We start from the raw sequence: 23,953 nt of genomic DNA on the forward strand, positions 1-23,953 counted from the left end.
TTACAGATATGGTAAATGCTGTGGGTCATGGTTCTCCCCAAAGTCCTGCTACAAATGTTTACCCATGCGCATTCATAAATTTAGCTAGCTTTAAGGGCAGACAGCCCAGAGTTCTCCAGTGCTTTTAGAAGCAGGAGTTTTTTTCTCCTGTTGATTCAGCTATTAGTTACATTTTAATTGACTTCAATATAGTAGAATTCCTATACAATTCAAACCTGGGGGACCACATATTAGAAACCTGAGCACACCCATGCATTAAAACTTTGTGTTTTATGAATGATTATATTGTAAAAGTAAACATGATTGTTGCCAAAGTACCGCTGTAAACTGTACCACTTACCACTGTAAGTACTGCAAACTGCAGCCATAAAAAACTTTTGAAGGAATGGATAACCTTAGACTCTTTCAAACTTTTTGGCAGTATTATGCTAATCTCCTGGACCAGCTGAAGGAGGCAATTGAGTCGAAACACCGTGGAAAGTTGAGCAAATGGATCCTTTTTTTTGCAGGACAATGCACCTGCGCACACGTCCAACGTTGTGGCTGCCAAATTGAACACCCTGGGTTTCCAGTTGGTCCACCATCCCCCCTACTCACCTGACCTGACCCTACGGACTATTATCTGTTCCCAAATTTGAAGAAACACCTGAAGGGGCAAAGTTTTGAGGACATTCCTGATGTCAAAGATGCTGCTGAGAGCTGGTTTGCGGCCCAACCAAAGAACTTTTATTTGACCGGTCTAGAAAAGCTGCAACTACGCTGTACCAAGTGCATCAGTCTCAGGGGGGAATATGTTGAATAAATCTGTTATTTCATGACTCTGGCTCTCTTCTTTGTGGCCAAAGCCAGGAACTTCTTAGCACCCCCTCGTACAAACACTGTTATTGACGTTAAAGTGCGTGAGAAGTTATTTCCAGTCAGATTGCTGTCAGCTATATTAGATGACAATTTTACTGTGTCTGTACCGATGCTTAAAAGAAAAGTGAAAAATATGTTGTGTAAAAGAATGTGGGGAAAGAGAAAGCACATATCAGTGGTAGACCAACTTGCATAGTAGGTTGTTCCTGGCTTATTTAGGTACAGGTAGGAAAGACCTTCCACAGGTTTTCTATATCCCGTGAGAGAAGTACTTCCAATGCTGATTTTTTTTTTTTTTTTAAAGTGGACAACAATAGGACTGTTCTTCAGGTAAAGATCAGGTACAGTTGATGGTTGCAAGGATCAACAGCTTTTTCTCTCACGTTTTATAAACCAGCTTCAGAATTTGCATAGCGCCTTTTAGCAATAGGTAAGTTTGTTCTTTTATGTTAATTAATATCATGAATTTATAGGGTTCCAATAACTTTTGCAACTTACATAGTCATGCCACTAACTGTCTCTCAGAGGAGCTCACATTCTAATATTGCACATAGTCTAAGGACAATTTTGAGGAGAAGCCAAGAAGAATGTTTTCGGCACATAGGAAGAAACCAGAGAGCACAAACCCACACAAATAGTGTCCTGACTAAGATTCAAACCTGGTACCCTATTTCTGCAAGCAAGAGGGTTGATTACTGAGCTACCTTACTACTACAGGTATACTATGTCTATTGAGTCTAGAGCACTGAAATCTTTTTGATTCCTACTATAGTTGGATCAATTTTGATGCAAGGGATGCTGTGCACCTGCTGCGTATATATCTTGCAAATACCTTATATTTTTTTAAAATACACTACTTACAAATATATTTGATTGTGTTAAAATGTTACTAATTAACTTGTTTCGGTGCTGAGCTCCAATTTAGGACAGTTTCCGATTTGCTATTGCCTCCAGCACTAATCACATATAGTACAAAACATTCTTCAGGGAGCCTCTGCTGGGTAGCATTTTTTTAAAGAATTAAATTCAAAAGTAATGAGAACATAATCAAAACTGCATGCTATAGATAAATAGGAATAATAATACTATATCCAAATGAAAAAAAACTGCATCTATATTTAAGCTGCTGTATAAGGTATACATGAAAACTAATAAGTATAAAATAAACCTGTCTGTAGATCAAGCTAAGTTAAAGTGAATGTAAATCCTAACAAACTTTTTTTTTTTGGTCTATCTATGTTCCTGCCTAATAAAAAAAAAAAATTAAAAAATGTTACACTTGTCAGAAATGCAGAGCTGTCCAGCGCTGTCCACTTTCTGTGGTATATCAAAGTGGCTAATTCTTCTATTTTTTTATCATAGACTTCAGAAAAATTAGTCTTGAGGGTGTATCCATCTGAGAGTGATACATGGAAATATACTGGATTTTTCAAAAGAAATTTAAAGCAAAGGGTAAATTTTAAAGATTACTTCTTAGGAATTTTTAGAACAGTTTTACACATTCCCTATAAGGCAGCAAATCTTTTTTTTATCAGTTCCATTTTAACATGTATGTAATTTTTTTTTCAGTTTTGGATAAGGTTGGAGTTAAAACCCTCATAAACTTTTCTTGTTGTACTATTGAGGAAACTTCCCCTTACCTACTGTCCCAAAGACGCATAACAAAGTGGGGAAAAGTGGGCAAAGTGGTCGTCTTAGACACCTGTTCCCAGAACACCTGCCCCATTTGTGTATCAATTTAAAATAAGTAATTCTATATAGGAAGAGCTAAAAAAAATGGTATAAATCATGGGTTTACTGCACAGTCTCGCCAATTGAATGAACATACACTCTAGACTTATATGATCACTCAACTTATATGATTGTTCATGCAACAATAGATAAAAATATATCAATAGCCAAATTTTTTTGTTTTAGAAGGAGATGGCTGAAAACGCCCTGTGATTTTTTTCCTTTATTTGCCATCTGTGTTGCATACAGGGAATTTTCTTTTCCTTCCTGTTTTGCAAACACAGCATGAAGTAAAATCTCTTTAATGTAAAAGGTTTTTTTCTTTTACCCAATTTTTAGTGGAATTTACATCACCACTTGTTCCAATGACAACTGTAAAATTTTGGCAGCATTTTCTTTTTGGCAGCAATGGTCACTGTAAGAAGGTGAACTTGTCCAGCAGAAATGCAGACAACAATAAAACATTTAAGCAATATTCTAACCTTGATAACTTTGACTACAAGAGCACACAGTGTGGATCAAAATCAATTCACCAAAAACTTGGCTAAACATTATCTTATAATATCTAAACTTTATGGTTTAAATATATTAAAAGGCTGTTTTCAATCTATTTAAAATCTGCAGCTTTCAGTAATATAATACGTGTCCTTGTTCAATAACTCTCTATTGTGATGCGTCCACAAAGATCTGTTTCAAAAAGTGGAAACAATATTTTATGAAAAAGGGGCAGTTTAGGATATTCAGGGACTACACAAACGTCATCCAGGTAGTGTTTAGTTTTATTTTCAGAAAATAAAAAAATATTTGTTTGTGGATCTGCTTGGGCCTGCATATGAAACCACTCTCTCGTGTTTCATACCCACAGTGGAAAAACCACACAACCCCGGGTTCACAGCAAACTGCTGTGTTTTGAAAGTGCTGCTACTTTGAAAGATATGATTCCATTCTACGGAGGACCATTTTTTAAGTTTTTGCTAATATGTAGCATGGTAGGCTCAGTGTGGCTAGCACTAGGTAACAGTTTAAAATCTTGGCCTTTACACTATTTCCAAAGAGTTTATATGGTCTCCCTGTATTTGTACAGGTTTCTTTCGGGCATTCCAGTTTCATCCCAAAAACATGCAGATAGGTTAAATGGCTTCACCTCAAAATTGTTAATGTGTTAATGACATATGACTGATGTAGGAACATTAGATTCTGAGTCCTTTTGAGGGGCAGTTAGTGACATGACTATGGACTTTGTAAATCGTTGTGTATGTTGACACTATATAAATACAAATTCAAATAAATTACATTTTTGCATTACTTTTTTTCACCTTTGTTGATATAACAGCAATGAGTGGAAATAACTGATTCCTTCTGGACTGTTCTGCTTCAACACAGTATGCATTTTAAATTAATTGGATTTTTGAAAAGATGAATAATTAATTCATAGTAACTGACATTCTTATGTTTGCCTTTATTGTCCACATACATTTCACAAAAATGATGCATGCTTTATAGAAGTGCCCTTTAAGATAAATCCAGGTTGCACAGTGGTCTAGAGTATCTAAAATGCATTATCAACAATCACGAGTGCTACAAAGTATTTAAACTCCTGATCTTCACCCTTGTATCTGTGTTTAATGACTGCTCTTATCTTTTTAATTGGGTATAAACGATATTATAGATGCTTACTCCATCGTCACTTTCATCTTAAAATAATTATTTATCCCTTCTTAATGGTACATTAAATACTTTAGTAACACATAAAGACCTCATCGTTCAGCTGTCAAGCTGTAGAATCGTGACATCATTTACAAGTGAAAGTACTACAGTTCAGCAAGACTTCCCCTGCAGAATGTGATCTTGTTCCCTGTAGAGGAGCATGTTTGATGCCCTATTAGAAAGTATTTGGCACCTCGAAGTACACTCTGAAGTACAAGCAGGTACAATGGATGAACATGACAACCAGCATAGTGGTACAAAGGCAATGACCCCCTAGGTTGGTCCTGCCAATAATTCTGCTTATCGAGAAGATCTATACTTGATTTGGACAAGAAATGCTTTACTCTTTGCCTTTTTTATCTACAGCTCCAAAACATCCAAATAAAAATATTAAAAACAACCATTTATCCACATTATTTATTTAAAAAAAATTTGAATTAGGTTAAATCAAACAACCGTAGCAGAGTATTGCAAATTAATGTATTGTGCTCTATTACATATTTCTCTACAGTAGCACTTGGCAAACGGTAGGGCAGCAAGACTCCATTAAGTGGCACAGTTCTCTAAAACAGTCACGTTTCTTACAGTAGGTGTTTGCAGTTATAGGACTAAGGTCATATAATGTGGATGTATACTTGAGATCCTGAACATATGATTTTTGTCCTAATTACATTTTTGTATTTTCAGTGTAGGTTAGATTCTGATTGCTTGCTAGAAATACCCACAGAGCCTGAAAAATAAAACTTTTTAAAGTGAGGCCAGCTTTAAACATTTCCATCCTCTAACTTTACCTAGGGGCTAAAACAAGTGCGTTGACTGTTAAAGACATGCTCTAACTGACATACAGGGCTGTTATTAGATAGTCACCATTAAGGTGGGTGTTGATTTCTCTCCTTTTTCTGGAAATAGGAGGACAAAAACAGTAATTAAACGCGTTCTACATTTACAAGTACCTGTCAGACAGGCCACTAGGTACATTGTGGTGGGCTGATACATTTATGCAGGGGAATGTTTTACTTTCCTTTGTTTTTTGTAGGATATCTGCCATCTGTGTGTATCCTAACACATAGGGCCAGATTTATTAGAGCTCTGCAAGGCTGGAAAAGATACACTTTCATTGGTGAAACTGGCTGATCCAGCAAACCTGGAATGGATTTCCTAAAGTTATTTGCTATTTGTTATCAAATGTTTTCAATCCTGGACCAGATCCATAACAGGTTTGCTTGATCACCCATTTTCACTGATGAAAGTGTATCTTCTCCAGACTTGGAGAGCTTTAATAAATCAGGGCCATTAAAGTGCTTTTTTAGGCATTGCTGAGATGTAGGCTAAAAACTCAGGTCAGATGATTCTCGTCCGATTATCGTTTCAGGGCTAGTATCGAATAATAATCTGACGTGTGTACAGCAGCCGTCCGACGTCGTTAATGGATCAGTCCTGAAGGATCCACGAATGACCATAATGCAACTGAAGGGGAGAGAGCACAGCGGGGTATCACTTGCTTGTTCTCCCCCTCCCCTCTCCATAGAACAGAATGGCACTGAATGTACAGGACTCAATCCATCTTTCAGTCTTTTGTTGGTGGAATGCATATATATATTATTATCTTGAAATAAATTACTCTTATAACCTATGCATTTAAATAACAAATGTTATTGAAATATAATTTCCTTTAAATGATGAAGCCATTGCTCTGTCACAGGTTCAGAAATATTCATTGATAGGAAGTTAAGGACAAGAAGACGCTGTCAACAGCCCAAAACTCTAAACAGCCCTGAGGACAGCTTGTACTACAACCACATTAATGTGAGTCCAGTCCAGCTGTGGAAAAAGAAGAAATATGTCTTTGCTGCAGATGTGTCTCCTGTATTTAATTGTATTTCTATAGCTACATCTTTAATAATTACCATTGCTTTACTAGATCTTTTTTTAACAATTGGCCAGAGGGTGATTTTTTTTAAAAGCCTAATTTAACCCAAAATTGGCAAAGGCAATTTCTAATAGCATTAGCAATCAAGTTGATAGGTAAATACATAATATAGAAGCAAAGTGGTGAGCATAATATTTGTTTTATGGGCCAAACATGTTTGCTGATGTCTGGATTATTCAAATGTGACACCCAATGTAAGAACAATGGATGCCAAACCACAATTTTCACAACCCTGCATTACAGTAAAACATTTCTGCATGAAAAGAGGCAAGCCTGTATAGTCAAAAAAGTGGTAAAAAATGTTTGATTTTTTTTTTTTTTCAGTTTCAAAAATTTTTATATATAAATTATGCTTATCAACATGATTGATTTAAACATTTTTCTTGTTGGATTTTGGGTTTTATTGGGCTTTAGAGATGAACCCCATGCAAATAGCTCAGTTAAACTACATGATGTGATATTATATGATGTAATAGTTCATTTACCTTTCATTTTCTCCAGCCAATCATGAGATTTACACGGACGTGCCAGGCAGCACAACTAAATTACCAACTTGCCCTTATTTGCTACAGTTAAACAGTATAGATTTTCCACCTCTGTGGTCCCCATCTGTGAATGGATGAAGAACAAAAAACAGCAGACTGCTTAGCTCATCCCTATACTCGATCTGCTCTCTACTGTTCACTTATGGGTACAAGTGAATGCAGTATAACCTGGTATTTTCAGCTATTCCTCCCATCGTAATTATGCCAGTTGGGGGATCTGCTTGTCAAAGTCTAACTTACACTTTTTTTTATTATAGTTAAAATAGTTGTAGGTGGCCCAAAAGAGGTCAAAGTATGGTTACAAGGAAAAAAAGAAGTATTACTGCCCTTTGGTCAGTAACCTGTTCTAATCTGCAGGTTAATTACTGGGCAGCAAAGGCTTTTTTTGACTATAGTGAGGCCTTGTTAGGGTCTCACAAGCACTCCCGCTCAACAGACATCCAATGGCTCATTTACAAGAGTCACATTACATAAGCAAACACAGTTTATATAGCTGATTTTATTGTTCTTCACATGATAATATAATACCATAGGAATCGCAATGAGCCCTTTGGGCCATTACTGTGGATGAACAAAGCTATTGCACTTAGGGCTGGTATAGATGAGAAGGTGGCATATTGCCCAGCACCAATCTGCTTATATATAAGATTGTTTTTTTGCTCTTACTTACTCCATTTCAAGTCTCTTCACCCTTTCCTTCTTTCCTCCATCGTAGCAGCCCATCTCTCCATCCCCTCTCTTAGCACAGTGCTGGCTGAACATGTGCCTCTGCCCTTTATCAGTTGCTTTCATATCAGGATGTCTCCTTTCACGGTGAATAATTGATGTGGTTTATCAAAGAAAACCAACATGCATGCTTCATCAGGCTCACTTGAGCCCTTTGATCAAAAAAATTATGCTTTGACTTGTGATATTATCAGCATCTGCTTGCATTCAACACAAAATCACTTTGAATTAAAAATTAACGACTCCCTGCTTACCTTCTGAAAGCGTGTTCTTGGTCCTTCCCGCAGGGAACTCTAGACTATCAAGGGAGCAAGAGGAAGCCGAGAAAACTTGGGTAAATATCTATCCTGAATTTAACAACTGTAAACAGAAGTCCTTTTGTAAATTGGAAAATTCTTAAACATTGAAATTGTTTAATTTTGCCCCCCTGGATGTGTATATGGCTCCCTGCTAACAAGCATAATGATACCAGCCTAAATTCAGCAAAGTGCCTGCCACAGTGAATCAGGAATGTGACCAAACATCTGTTATCAAAAGGACATTAAAAGAGAAGTTAAAGAGGATCTGTAGGGATAGAAACAAGGGAGATACCACTTATGACTTGCTTTTTAAGGAAACTTATACTATGAGAAATATGGGGGCTGCTGTTGATGGCATCATGCTGAAAATACCAGTTACCAGACTATGACATCAAGTCACTTACCTAGAATAGGAAAGCAACAACTAGGAAGAAGTAAGATCAATAACTCAGAATGTAAATAAGATACTGTCAGTATGACAGTCAGGCAATTAGCATTTTGAAAGGAAAGGTTAGTAATGGCCTCATGAATATTTTCATCCTTATTGACACTAGAGCCGCAGGCATCATAGACAACAGTGCTAGTTGTCTCTGACGCTGCCTTAGTGTGTCCATTCACAAAACCTAATGCAAATTACTGCAAACATACATTTTTAGGCCATTGGTAGATGATGGTTGAGAAATAAAATTTATGATAGTGATCAGCATATCTGCATTGCTGGTGTTGGTAGGGAACCAGAAGTACACATGAGCCTCAAATGCCATTAAAATAGTAATGACCAAAGTTGGGCTTCAAGAGGCAATGGAATGGCACAAGGACTAAAAACCATAAATCACTTAGGTTACTATAATGTCTGTAAGTAAACTACTAATTAGATTCACAGATACAGTACAGAAGAAAATGTATCTGTACTTGGACAAAAAAGAGACCTTTATGTTTGTATGACCTATTATTTTATTGGCCATTTCTTATGACTAAAGGAGGCAAAATGTTTTGTTAGAGATATTTTTCTATGAGAAATCTGGACAAAAACCTTACTGTGTGTTGGAAAGCATATTCCATGCCATACCATCTTATTCATCACCAATTTTAGTTCTGATATTTTTGTCCACCCCAGTTATTACAGCAAGACTATATAGATACTTAAAAAAATAATTATAGGCTGGGTATATCCAGAATAAAAAAGTAAAAATTGTTAATTTATACATGTTTATACAGTTAATCCTAAAAAAAAGATCATTAGGCTTATGGTAAATAACAAATATAGAGTTGCACAGAACATTTACTCATTTAAATTATAATTATCTTCTTTTTGTAGAGATACCTGCTGATCTGTGATTGGTATTAATTGTGTTTTATACTTAATACTTATCTTGCTGTACAGGGCATTAGGAGTAGGCCATCATTCAGGTCTTTGAGTAGTTTCTCTAGGCCTGCCAGAGCTAGAGACAATTTCTGAATCCAGGATGTAAACAGTACATAGGCAGCCACTGCCACAACATAGAAAGTTTGCCTTGAGGTGAGGAGGTTACAATAGCTTAGGGGTGTATAAAGAGGGAGATGGGGGGGGGGGTAAAAAGATAGTGCAGTTATTGTTTTGTTACACTTATAACAATACAAATAAATGTTTTAATAAAATTGTTGAGGTTTGTAATTTTTCAGCTTATACAGTTCGTAAAAGCAACCAATTAAAAAGCACTGAATATACCCTCTAAATTAAATCTGAAATCTATAAATTGTTTGTAATGGTTAAAGTATTGTAAAGTAAAAAAAAAAAAAAAAGTTTGGTACATTTGGAATCCTATAAAGTTATAAAAGTATATAAAGCTATAAAGTTAACTTATATTAATATATTTTAGATAAAGAAGACTTGTTACATTCATAGTATTTTCTGGCCAACTAGAGGGTATTAGAGGAGTTTGTATTATTTCTTTAGCACCATAAAATGTTAATCAATTATTTTTTGGTGCCTTTGTACCTACTAAGAATAGGGTGAAGTGTTCTCAACACTTGAAATCAATATAAGCTAACATGACCCACAATTTGGGTACTCATAATATGTTGGCTTGTTTCTTCTGTTTGTTTCAGCCAAGTCAAAGTTCTAGACAGAGAAGATGAATATTACAAATTGTTATCAACTGCTGACTCCATTCCTGAGGAGGATCTATCTGTTTGCTCTCCTTTGGCACAGCAAGAAATGTTTTTTGCCTCTAGCTAATCCTCTGTTCTCTAATCCACACTATTTTGGAACTGGTAAGAATATGTTACATTTGTTGAAGTGATAATCATGTTTTCTGTAAAGATCACATAAAGTTTTGGAAAGAGGGAACCTATGTTTGCTATAACTGAAATATATACTGTGTATAAAAAAACATAAAAACATGGTTGATATATCATGTCGATGCTAAATTAGATGTATTTTATCCACTATGCAATGTATGCTATTTATATAGCATAGTGAATACTAGGAGGACTTGGTAGCCACTTAAAGTTTAATTCAATCTCATACAACCAAAAGTTCAATCATCCCAGCACTTGATTCCAATTTAGGTTTTTTACAGGTGCCAGGACTGTACATGAAATGTAAATAAAGATAGCATTTTCAGTATAAAAATTATGTTTAGGTTGAGGTTTAGGACACAAAACATCTTCTTGTAAATGGAGAAGTCAGGAGGAGTAGCAGGACAATGTCTGTGCCAGTTTGTCATGGGAAACAGTAATGGTTAGGACAGGCTATCTAATCTGTCGGGTTTCTTTGTTCCCAAAAAATACATTCAACACCGATAGACATAACATATATTTTAGTACCTCCTGTCACATGCCTATGGTTACCTTAAAAGATAATTTAACCGAATAAAAAATGTATGTAATATATTGCATCTTACCAGTTCCATAGTGTTGGCTTTAATAGTTTTCTCATTTGAGGCCAGAAATGCACTGCACTATTCTTCATGTTAATTAAAATGGAAGCAATATAATCATATCTTCCTTATGTAAACTACTGATTCTCCACCCCCATGTAACAAAGTTAAATATAGACAGATATGTTTGAAATACAGCCTGGTTATGGCTCTATTGTATTACCAGGCAAAAAAAAAATTAAAAAAGGCTGGAAAGAAATATTGCCACTTTGCCTACTGACTGTAAGCTGCAATATATTACTTTTTTATTTTTGGTTTTAGATTTATTTTAAAACTATACTGCAGAACCTCCTTTCCTCACTTTCCCTACATTTCTCAATGCAGATATTTCTTCTGTACTAGAGTAATCTTCTAGTATTTACACTATTTTATAAGACTGTCCTAAATCAACTCAAGTTTTGAGGTCTTTTCTGTATTCCCAACAATCTTCAAAAACCTGCCCTGCATCAGTGGCTGGATCAAGAGATCAAAGTATCCTCTATGTCAAGCTTCTTTCTTTTCTCTCTCCCTTTCCCTGCTCTTTTATCCGAGTCCCTGTGTCCCATTCATGATCTTCCAATAAACATTTCGGCAACAGAACAAATTTCAAGATTTCAGCCTCTGTTTCCGGCCTCCTTTGTGACACGGCTGTATGTGTACCAGTTTTAAGGCTAAAATACACAGACAACTTTAAACTAGCCATAATTAATGAGTTAACCACTTTCTGTCAGGCTCCACATTTGCAATTATTTATTTGTGTTACAAACAATGTGATTGCCAAAAAGCAGTTAAAATACTTAATAGTGAGATATTAAAAGCACTCATGTAGTTTAGCCCTAAATCTGTGTTTATGATGCAGCTCCAGCTTTGGTTTTATTAAAAAGTAATCACATCCAGACAATCTGAATGTAGCATAAACAAGATGTCTCAGTTTACTCCTCCATAATAGTGGTGAAAAATATTTATTAAAGCCACACAGGCTGAAGTCAAAACTACTGAGGCAGCATTATCCCAAGAGGTATTTTATTAAATGAAAGAGGGAAAGTTTCCTTGTGGTATGTTTTCATTCTAAAAAAAAAGATTGTTGTAGCGCACAAGTAGCTAGCCAAAGACACAATTCTAAATGGGTGGGATTACCAGTACAAATCAAAAAACACATGGTTTGTGGATTGAATTATGCCATAACAGTTTTCCACAACCTGATATAAATTACCACCTGCCAGAAAGGGAAAAAGAACAAACTGCAGGTTTATTTCAACTGTTTTTCTCTTGAACTACAGCTGGGTAACCAATATTGCAGTTCAGAAGCAAGTGATGAAAGGCCCATGTATAACATAGGGCTGAATCTATGGGGGGGGGGGGGTCATAATTGCATTAAGATTTAAAAGTAGAAATACCTGTACCTCCCTGTTTTGTTCCCTGAGAAGACTTTAAACCCTCAAAACTGAAACCTTCCTTGGCTTAAACTGTATCATAACCTGTATAAACTGTGTTTATTCTTGGATGGAGCATGGAAGTATTAAATCTTTGGTAAAGTTTTCATCTCTGCCTGTGACCCTCTAGAGCAGGGGTGTCAAACTCTGGCCTGGAACGTCCTTTTTTTTGTCCCCCAAAGGAATCCTAAATATGAATTACAGTTGGCCCACCGCTACATTGAAATAATGCTGCTACTACAATTCCCAGCATCACTCGCATCTATAGACCAGCGGCCTCTCTGTCTATGCGTGGCCCCAGATTGAACTGTTTTATAGATGCAAGTAGTGCAGGGAATTGTAGTAGCGGCATCACTAGCATCTTTAGACCAGCGGCCTCTCTGCCTATGCATGCCCCCACATTGCACTGTTTTATAGACACAAGGAATTGTAGTAGCGGTGCTATTTCAGTGAAGAGGGAGTTCCAGCCACTCATTACATTAGGCCCCTCATTGGACTGTTTTCTTGACAGAGGGAATTATAGTAGCGGTGCTATTTCAGTCTCACGTTTGGCACACAACTTTGTCTAAGTTTTTAATTTTGGCCCAATGTGTATTTGAGTTTGACACCACTGCCCTAGAGGAACCTTCAACATTTCTCCAGCACACCAATGGAGGGGCATTTATTTGTTATACAAAAACAAGTGCACTTTTTAGGGCCACTGAGAAACCCGTTTTTAAACAACGACTGTTGCCTGGGAAAGAAGTCCCTAGTGGCCTAGAAGCATTGCACTTTGGGAACTCCAAAACTGGTTTGGTGAAATCTTGGTAGGATTGTCCCCCACTTTTGAAAGATTTCCTCTCCCTCATATGTGTCTACAGGGCATAAAGTAAAGGTAAATCTGCTCAAAAAGACTTTTCAAAAATCATTCATAACCATTTTAACCATTCCCTACTTATACTCCAGGTCCCATGTATTATTGCTTCTACTACAGTTTATATAGGTACTATATTGACATGTCTAATAAGGTAGATTCTGGCCAGACAATGGACTATTTATATGCATGTTGTAAATAAATAAGGTACATTGAAATCAGGTTGTTGTCTGTGAAAGGATCAGCTGCTAAAATCATTATATTTAGTTGCTCAATGGGCGCTTTTTTTCAAATATTTTTTACTCAATTAACATTTTTCTGCCAATGATTAGAATGGATGATGGCCAAAAAAAGCAGTTCAGGGTCTGACATTTTGATATATTGGCAATGATTCTTCCACATGTGCTTGACATGTAAATGTAGACAGGTTTACCTATACCCTAAAAGCAGGGCAACACGTAAAACTCCTTCAAATGTTATGCTATGTTAGTACCAATTTTTGGAAGGTTTTTAAGCACTGAACACTGCGTGGAGAAACATCTGAATGATGATGTTCTTTATACATCTCCTTTGTTTGTATCATGAAGTAAACAGTCATGCAAAAACACACAATATTGGAGGCAGCATGGAGTCTGTATTATATTCAGATGATAGGAAAAGAAGATAGGATTTTATGTTTATTTTCTATAATTCGTCTTCCGACTCCCCTCAATATTCCTTACACAACCTTACCAAAATGGTTCTCTTGAAAAATGGTCAAAGGTCCAGAGGTGTTTTAGGAAGCTGTTATCCATAGGATGCTCCATTTCATTACAGACTGCACAATGGTATTAGATGTTTTTATACAATTGAAGTAGTAAAGTGTATCACTATGCTCTGTAATTGCCTTTCCTATGTAATGCTTCACCTTTTGTATATGATTTTAATCATGTTTCTGTATGTTCTGTTGGTTCCTTCAAAAAAAGAAAAAAGCAAAAAGTCCAGAGGTAAGCAGAACAAAAAATAGGACTATTTTGTACATTTTAAGGCCTGGTCTTAAAATATTAGTGATCCCCTAGGCAGTGGTTATGTGTGCCTAAAAGGCTTAAATGAACCTTGCTTGTTGTGTGTACTTCTGCATTGTGCTTTACACTTTTATTGTGCATAAACTAAATTGCCAGCAGTTTTGTACACCTCTCATCCCACCTATATGGGTTTTTGGACATCCCATTACACAACATTGGGTATTAATATAGAGTTAGACCCCCATAGGGGGCTGTAAAAGCCTTCACACTTCTACTAAAGCATTCTCAATATTTGTCAAGGCTGTCTGTGGAAATGTGTACCTCCTTCATGTAAAAGAGTTTTGTAAGGTCAGACGCTAATGTTGCATGAGAAGACCTGGCTTGCAATCAGCATTACAAATTCATTTCAAAGGTGTTCAGTAGGGTTGCAGTCAGGATGTCAGGTTTAAGGGCACAATTGTCTAAAAACATCTTTGTACTGTATGCTGCAATATTACCAGTACCCTCAACCAGAGCTTAATAATTTGGAGAGGTGTCCACATTCATTTTTGCACAGGTGTTCTTTAAACGCAATTAATGGGCCTGATTTATTAAAGCTTTACAAGGCTAGAAAGGATACAGCTTCATCAGTGAACCTAGTTGATCAAGCAAACTTGGAATGGATTTCCTAAAAGTCATATGCTATTTGTTAGCAAATGTTTTCAATCCTGGACCGGATCCCTTTCAGGTTTGCGGAATCACCCAAGTTCACTGATGGAAGTGTATCTTCTCCAGCCATGGAGAGCTTTGATAAATCGGGCCCATTAACTGCATTTAATGAACACCTGTACGAAAATAAATCTGGACATCTCTCCAATTTATCAAGCTCTGGTGGAGCTTGATAACACAATATGTCTGTTTTGAAGAACCAAAAGTGGTCTGAGGACAATCTGTTTCCTTGCCATGTATAGAGCTAGAATCATATCTCCCATACAGAGGAAGTTGCACGGTCCACTGTCTGTCTTTTATGTCTCAGTTGCTGTGCATTGTTAATCATTTGATAGGCTCTAATAAAGTGCAATTTATGTAACATTTTTAAAGCCTTCCTTTCAGAGTGATTTTTAATATACTGCTTTTGATGTACTGTTACCACGTGGAGATAAGAATGAAAACTAAGATGCTTGAAAATTGGCTTTTAGCCAAAGCCATCAAATCACTAAGTAGTTGACTGCACACAAACTAATAGAGAAGTCTGATTTGCAGCATAACAGGTCTTGCCTTCTGAGACAAAATAAAATTGATGTGCTGAAAAGAGTTACTTATGAAGCACCCATATTGCAGAGGTTCTAAAGTCGCCATTTAACTTCCCTCAAGGTCATTTTGTCTTAGTTTTAACAAAAATACAGCTATGTGAATGAGCTGGGCATCAAAGGAGATCTCCAATTAGGGCAAACATTTCCATGAAATGTATATAAAAGCTTTTTTGGACTTTGTGTTGTTTTTTCTTTGTATATGCACTACCAGGTACATTTTCAATCAGGTACCATGTCATTTGCATTGAGCAGCATTTTGGGTGGTGGATTCGCCAGTTGTGCTGTTTATATACAGGCAAGACTTTTTTAGTGTCTAATACATTTTAGGTAATACTGTGTCAGTGATGTAACCTAAACTAATCTCGGTCATCTCAAGGAACCTTTACAGGAGTATCTGTGTTCCTTTAGAATGTTCCATAGTTGTGTCTCTTAAATTTGCAGTACTGATAGCTAAGATCAAAAACCAAAAAAGAGACCAAGTAATCAGGAGGGCAAGTGTGCAACATAAGCAAGAGAGGAAGCACACAGAGTCATTATTTTAGCAGTGGTAGGGCTAGCAGCAGATAATCAAGAACTAAAACCAGCCAAGTAAAGCCATAAGCAGACAGAAGAGATCCAGAAACAGATCAATAACAGCAAACACCAATACAGGAATGTTACAAAGGGCCAAAGTGATCCTTTCTGTTCTCCCAATGTCCAGTACCACAAATAAAGCCAATGGTCTAGCATTCCTTTATCCTACTACAATGATACTACAGAAGGAATTTATTATATAAACCACCTATTGATGTCAGAAAGATGCTATACATTGTCTTTGATGCAGTTAAATAGTTCCCCTTTGGTGTTGCAGGCACATTCCTAACCTAAGAATCTAGCCTAAGGAAAAAAAACTTTTTAAAGTGCTCAAATTAATTAAATTGTCTTTAAATACCTGTTTTTTTTTTTTTTAAACACTGCTTGCCTGGTTAGTGTTTTAATTATCTTCCTTTATTCATTTTTAAATCACTGACCCAGAATGAGTATTCAACTCACATGATCAAGTAATTGTGGCAAGTAACTTGTTTTGCCGTTGCCGTCTGCAGGATTGTTTCAGGTGTGTAAATTAAGCTACTGACACTAAAAGATCAACTTTCCATTCAGGCAATTAGCATTCTTAAAGCAGGACTATCCCATCTTTCTTCTTCATCCCGTCGTGGGCTGGACACCAGGTCTTCCTTTTCCTTTTCCTGGTGCTTCTTCCTATGGTCACCCGATCTTGCTCAGTGTTAAATAACAGGGTTGCTGCTCATGATAACAATAGGACTCCAATACTTGGTTCCCTATCTGGGGAGCCCTGCGTATAGTTCATTAGAAGGTAATTTTTGATATCCATTCATATTACATCTGTTCACCTCACCTCAGCTGAATTTTCTGCAATGATGGATTATCTTACCACAGAGTTAATAGCCTATAAAATTTTTAAAAATGTTCTATATCGGTCACACATGGTGTACAGTTTATTCACTTTTCGATTTACCTAACTGTTATAATAATACCCACACACAAATTTATTCTTTTCTCTATTCTCTTTTCCTAAATTATACACTTTCTACAATCTTGCAAAGTCTATGCTTGCCCATTTCTAGTTCCTTGTCAAATGTTTCAGCTGCTTGCATGTGACTGAAAGAATTTAGATGCAGACAAATAAATATGTTTACAATTCCTAAAATTATTAGTGTATTGTAATCTTTATTAATTCCAATGTAACAGCGCTGCATAATAAAAAGGTAAACACCAATCGGATATAAAAAACATTTTATACAGTTTTAATCTTGAATATATTTTTAAATACAGTTTATGTACAGTTTATGTACCTAAATCTATCCTAATATTAGTTTCCTGACTTACAAGCTTCCAAAGAGCAGAATGGGGGGTTTATTGCATTTCATGGTGCTATCAGTTTAACATTGAGAGCTGTTGGCTGAATAAAAGAGCTGAACACAATGATGACTTCATGGGTAAGTTGGTCACCAAGCTGTATTCCTACCTGTAGTAGCAGTCACAGACTTTGCTATGCTGTCTGCAAAGTGTGCCTGAGAAAATACTCTGGCTTAGTAAAAGTACAAATATTTCGGCAGGTAAGACAGTTAACATGTATTTTAACATTACATTTAGGTGCCTTCCTGAAGTTTACCATTAATATTAATCATATTAAATACAACATAAAAAGACATGCAAATCTAAAGATCAGTTAGCATCTTTAATAATTAATTACTATTGAGCCTTTGTACTGTTGATTATATAATTACCTTGAAAGTTCTGGCCTATTTAAAACCATACCATTCCAAAAGAATGTGGCAACCTCCAACAGAATAAGCGATTCCCCTGTCCCTTTAAAAAAGAAGAGCAAAAATAGGTAGAATGAGTCGATCTTTAATGCACAAAAAAAGCTGAAAGATAAAAGACAACCTAGAGTATGAACATCAAAGACTTGTTAATGACAAGAAATACCATTAGGCTTTGCAAGTCTTTTGTTTTAACCCCCCTCCCCCTCTACTGTATCCCCACACCTGCAAAGTGTTACAAGGCTTTGTTCACAAATTTGAATCATCTATTAACATCAACAGCAAACGATGGCAAAGTAAAATGTAAAATATACCTTTTTTTAGCTTTGCACTCTAAAAATAAGACATTGACACTGTACCAACGCTCCCTAAAGGTATCTACAGTACAGCAGATGATTCTAAGCTGAATTCTGTTGATTGCAAATGAGCTCTGGTTGAAAGGAATGGGTAGCTTTTGTTATTGGAGAAAAAGAAGGTAATCAGCAACTATGAAAGACTCACATAAGAAGCTCAGGCTCTGGCAGTAGTAAGGAAAAAATGCCTAGTGAAATCAGAGCGTGAAATTCAGATTAGTCCTCCGCAGGCTCTGATAGGAAGGGGGTAGTTGGAGACTTGGCATGGCCGAAAGGTATAACCTATTTCATTTGGGCCCTGAAATATTTTCTAACAGATGGAGAGACCAGCTGCCTTTCTTTATCCCTTTTAATAAAATTTTGGTAACCGTATGAAAAGTAACAGGAGTTGTAATAACAAGAGAAACCAAAGTTCGCTCCCAACTATAAAGTTAGTCAAAGAAATATTAACAGTGACATTTTAGGTTTTAATATTCATGCTGTTTTGATCAATTAAAACATACTGAGTAGTGGAGATAAAATTTTCCCAGGAGAATTACATCCACTTCTGGTCCTACATTGTAAATGATCACATTGAGGATCTGTATTAGTATATGCTGCTACTTGGTGAAGATCCAAGTTGGTGAGGAAAGCCTTTCTTGCTTTTGCAGCATAAGGGAGCCTGGCTGTAGTTACAGGTGATACAGGGACAATGGAGAGATACAAGTTCTTGCAGCTATGGCCAGGGGAGTCTCCTCCTTAAGGCTACGTACACATGTGCAATAATTATCATTGGAAAGGAACAGCTAACGACCGATCGTTCAATAATCGTTAATAAAAAACGTGCACAACAACTGGCCAACAATGCAGATGAACAAGGAATGTCGCTTGAAACAAACGACAATCCCGGTGGTTCTGATTGGGTGACGATCATTCACTATCTATTGTGTATACGGTCGTTCATTGCTTGTGGATGGTTCTGTGATACACTTTCTCCTGTACATGTCACTTCCTCCATCGTTCAAACGATTGTATCCAGTCTGTGTATATTATTGGTGGATTATATTTGAATGATTGTATCGTTTCAGCCTGTACAGAAATGTGCACAATAAGATCGTTCAAAATATTCTTGAATAATCCTTAATCAGCCGCTAATCATTCGTTTTCTAACGACAATTATTGCATGTGTGTACATAACCTAAGGCAGCTGTGGACCTTAGGCCCCATAATTGCTAAGGCCCCCTGCCGTGCACAGCGTGGCTTTCTCCAGGTCAGCCCCAACCCCTTGTGCCATTGCATCATGTGCCTTTTCAGTTATATATATAGAAACCCAAAAAATTGCACCTAAATGCTCTGATGTAATGGCACAAAGTTTGCTCACACAGATCATGGGAGGTAGCCCAATGTCAAAGAGAACATTAGGCACTGACACTGACACTACTTTGGGTTCTGGTGGCAGACACTGACGTGGTCCCTTACGATGTGGAGCCATTAGACCTGCACACAGACAACAATAGAAACCTGCAGGAAGATCAAATAAAAGTTCTGGCTTGAGTTGGACTTCTTCAGAATTTTAATTACAACAAAAACCTGATTATACACAGTAAAAATATTTATCTTGCATAAACAGTGACATGACATCCTTGTAATACCTGACCTTGAGACAACAGCATGTAAGGAAAGCTAAATAGGTAAGTTGGCTCTTTGTTTTTCTTTTTTTTCCACAGATTATATTGGAGAACACATTAGGAGGGTATTATTCTAATTATCTAAAAGTTATTTGTCAATTCCATTTCAATTTTTTTACAAAAGTAATTTTGTTGTTTGTCATGTTTTTATTAACCTACTGTTTCATACATTGATACTCCTATGTTATTCATACACACATATGTTTGTGTAAATATATGTAATATATGGTAATATATAAATTTTATATAAACATGCTTTAAATTTTATTTGAAATTTATCATAATCTAAGTCATAAATGCAATGTAGAAATGTATCCACGTAAACACATATAAAAACAAACCTTAACTTATTTTTAAAAAACCATCAGCATGCCTGTACTATCCATTGGTTAAGGCCATCGGGTGGAATTAAGTGTTGTGTGCTAGCTGTGCTAATCGTGTCTTTCACTAAGCCCTTGTTATATATTTATTATTGTTATATATTTCACTCAAACATATATATTTTTAATCTGTGACCCCCTGTGGCTATGAGTGGTTTGATCATGAGTTAATGGGCAGTTATATAGACAACATGCTTGATTTTAATAAATTTGCATTGTTTGTATTTATTAAATCAGCTGTCTTCAAACACATGAATATCCAATAAAGCATCCCTTTAGTTCTTTTATGTCAATATTCTCTTGCAAGTATGACAAATTAGTAAACATACAAATGGTTTTTAAGTGCTACCTTTTTATATACTGTACAGCAAAAAACACTGCAAGACATTTACCTCTTCTTTCCCTCAAGGTTTTCGTTTATCTGTTCACCTGCATTTTGTTTCTAAACTAGATTTGGACTATATAACTTTTGAACTACAGTGTTTAAGTGACTTTATTTCTTCATTTTTCCTTAGTATTGTATTCTAAAACATAGTACATGATAAGGGAGTTTTTGTGCACTATTTATCACAGAAGAGGCTGTTTGTCTGAATAAAACTTGGTACTGTATTCCTGTAAAAATGAGTTGTTGCTTTAAAAGCTAATTGGGGTTCATTTATTTATCATTTACCTATGGAAGCCACACATTGAAGACAAATCATTTTCTGCTATTTAATATATGACATACTGGAAGGAACCTGTTAAATCTTACCATGGTGAATATGATAGTAAAAAATGTACAGCCATTTTACACCATTAGCCTTTGTTTGAATGTTTTGGGTAAACTTGTTCAATCCAGAAATTATTAATATACGGTACTTGATGACAATTGCTTTCCATGGTACTGAACACTCTAAAACAGCAATAAGACTTTTTTGGTTTTTTTTGTTTTTTTTTTTAAACAAAAAGTATGAATGCTCCCCTTTTTGAAAACCACCCAGCAACCAGGCATGCAGGCTAGTTTTACAATACCAAGATAACAGGGAACATGTCCGTACGATTTGCCCCCCCTCATTGTTTTGTGGTACACACCTCAAATCTTTTTCCAATACTGAAGAGCACATGGGAACCAACCTGCGACTGGACAGTGAAAGGAAAGGCAGCTCATTACTTATGGTTTTCTCCTACTATTAGCATGTTCCTTGTTAGCACATAAACAATGCAGCCCTACTGACTAGCTCCTTTTACTATTCCTCCCTTCTCCACTTTAACTCTACTGTACAGTTCATTACAGGAGGGTTAGTACTAGGCCAAATACATGTACTAACGCTGATTACATTTTAAAAAGCATGTCATTTTCTAATATTAGTGAGCTTCATTAGTTTGCATCTTTATATCTGCCTAGAGATCAGCTTTAAAGTGTAAATGTGCCTAGACATTAAAGTATTTACATATTTTTAACAAGCAGTAAAATAGCTTTAAACAAGCTGTCACTGACCTCTGTAGCTTCAGACATTCATCTTCAAATTTACAACGGAAGCACTGAAAACACCATTGTGTGTGGCTTAATTTGTTAATCTACAGGAACTCGGCACCCTGCCAGCCTTCTAAGGTAATCGAACAACAGTCAATGTAAATATTTATTAATAGACTGTTAAGCTATCTACACACGTGCAATAATTGTCATTGGAAAGGATCTTTCACGATCCTTTCCAATGACTAACTACTGCATAATGCCTGAACGAGTGCTGTACATACAGCCCTGTTCTGCTCTATGGAGAGGAGAGGGGGAGAGCGACAGAGCGGCACCCCACTGCGCGCTCTCATCCTTCCCTTCCATTTGGATCATTCGTCGTCCATCGTCTGTCGTTCCCCCAGGATGGTCGTTCAGACATATGACGACAGGCGCTGTACACACGACCGATTCTCGGCCGATATCGGCCCTGAGCCAATTATCGGGCGAGAACCATTGGACGTGTATACGTAGCTTAACCAAATTTTTGCCCCAAAGGTACATTAGATAGTTTACTGGTACATATATTATTGCAAGCATTGATTGATTCAATGCCCATTACTTATATTGCTTTGCTTTCTGCCAGTCCATTTGTATGGCTAAAAAATACATTAAGGATAATCTATCTATCATGTGGAAGCAGTGTCATTAAACTATGAAATGTGTAAAATTTTAGGGGTTTAAATAGTTCTTCCTACAATAGAGGAAGACTTCCATGATATTTCTACCTTCAATACTAAAATGCATCTATGGTATAAAATCATCACTTTAGATGATGATTAGATGGTCAGGATATTATTTTGACTCCAGTAGAAGGTTGTGGTCTGTTATTTATTTTTTTATGCAAAACTAATACTTATATTGGTATTTCTTTTTTTATGATTTTTTTTTATGAAGTTTTTATGATTCCATAGTCATTTGATGCCATCAAAATCCCTATTGGGTCTTGCAGCTTGTTCAATTCTCAAAAACAAACAAATGAAATAACCTAGTATATTGTGCATCTGAAGTTACTAGTTTTTTTACAGGTTTTAGAGTGGGCTGTCATTTCCTTTGTGTGTCACTGACTCCTTTGTTGTCACAACTAATAAAAGAAATAGGGACCTCACAAAGATTTCAGAAACTAATAAAATGGCCTCCTTTCGGGTGAACACATTTTACCCTTCTTTTTGAATTAGCAGTGTTTTTTATACATTTTGTTTGGCTGCTATACATACTCACCAGAGAACAGAACAAACCACCAGAGTTTGTCTTTATTGGTTTTAATTGTGCTCAGATTTGGCATATTTAGAATCCAATTTTTTTTTAAATATTTCAGCCAAACAGCCCTAGAACCAAACAAGCAAATACTAGGCTCATTATTTTATAGGACTGAATATAGCAACATATATTTAACATATATATATATATATTGAAATTCACAGTTCCTACTCATTGAAACCAATTACACTTTCTAATGTTTCCTATTTTTTAACCCACACAGACGGGTGGAACGTGGTTTCCATGCTCAACACCTACATTGTTTATTGGGTCAGTTTTATCAAAGAGAACTAAACTTCCATGGAAGTTAGAGATGATCATCAACTCTATTTTGTGCCTTGGCTTTGTAGCTTAGTGACAGCACATGGCCCCAGATAAGCGAGAACATCTCATTAAATGTAATCTATAACCCCTGCCATTGTGGGACACTTTTTCTTCCTAGAAAGGTTGGGAGGACTGGGAGGAACAAACATGGGTCTTTAGGAAGTCTGTCAATCACAGTTAGTCAAATGAGGCAAGATGAAAGCTGTCTGAAGAAGCCCAGAGGCTGGAGGCGTGATTGTTGGCGTAACAGGAAGGAAACGGTCGCTTAAGGTGAACAAGGACTTATTGCCTGGAGGAGCACAATAGATAATAATCGTAAGAACTCAATGGGGATTTAATAGAGCTCATTTGCCTGTCAGTCTTACTTTGTGTCAGCGAGCACTTGACAGAAGTCTATTTAACAGTAGTATTCGGGATTCTGTATAGCAATCCTGTTTATTTATTTACAAAAAAAACCAAAATTTTTAAAAATGTATATGCTTAGTATTATTTGGGAATCTCATATTTTCATTTTTTTTAATATGGCATTATCTATCTCATCTATGTTCTTAAGTAATATGCACAGCCAAATACTTAGCACACTGGGGTCCAAAATATTAAACCACTCTGGCACTAGAGCTATACCTAAAACAACAAGTAAATATATAAAAATAAATATGTATATATATATATATATAGTATTTGTAAAACTTTTTTCTTTTAGTTTTGGACAAAGAAAGATAGGTTTAGGTCATTAGGTATTTGTTGTTATCCGTATCCCTGCTGGGGAGATTAATCCCCTTTATGTGTCTTGGTGACTATTGTCCAAAAGGGTGAAAGTGACATAAAACATTACATTCTGAATTGTCATCAGAACAACAGGTGATTGAAATTCT

At 36.2% G+C, this 23,953-nt stretch overlaps 1 protein-coding gene across 2 annotated transcripts in view; it reads left to right on the forward strand.

The window, feature by feature from the left end:
- MYO3B (myosin IIIB) overlaps positions 1-23,953 on the forward strand; it is a 152,803-nt gene that overhangs the window by 121,111 nt on the left and 7,739 nt on the right. For both annotated transcript variants that reach the window (XR_011921729.1, XM_072418312.1), the window contains exons 28-30: positions 5,999-6,102; positions 7,785-7,831; positions 9,885-10,049. Coding sequence is in view for 1 of the 2 variants with exons in the window: in XM_072418312.1 (XP_072274413.1) it covers positions 5,999-6,102; positions 7,785-7,831; positions 9,885-10,014 (281 nt within the window). In the remaining variant the exon portion in view is untranslated. The remainder of the gene's footprint in view (positions 1-5,998; positions 6,103-7,784; positions 7,832-9,884; positions 10,050-23,953) is intronic.

Source organism: Pyxicephalus adspersus, chromosome 7 (assembly GCF_032062135.1).
Source record: "Pyxicephalus adspersus chromosome 7, UCB_Pads_2.0, whole genome shotgun sequence".
Taxonomy (NCBI): Eukaryota; Metazoa; Chordata; class Amphibia; order Anura; family Pyxicephalidae; genus Pyxicephalus; species Pyxicephalus adspersus.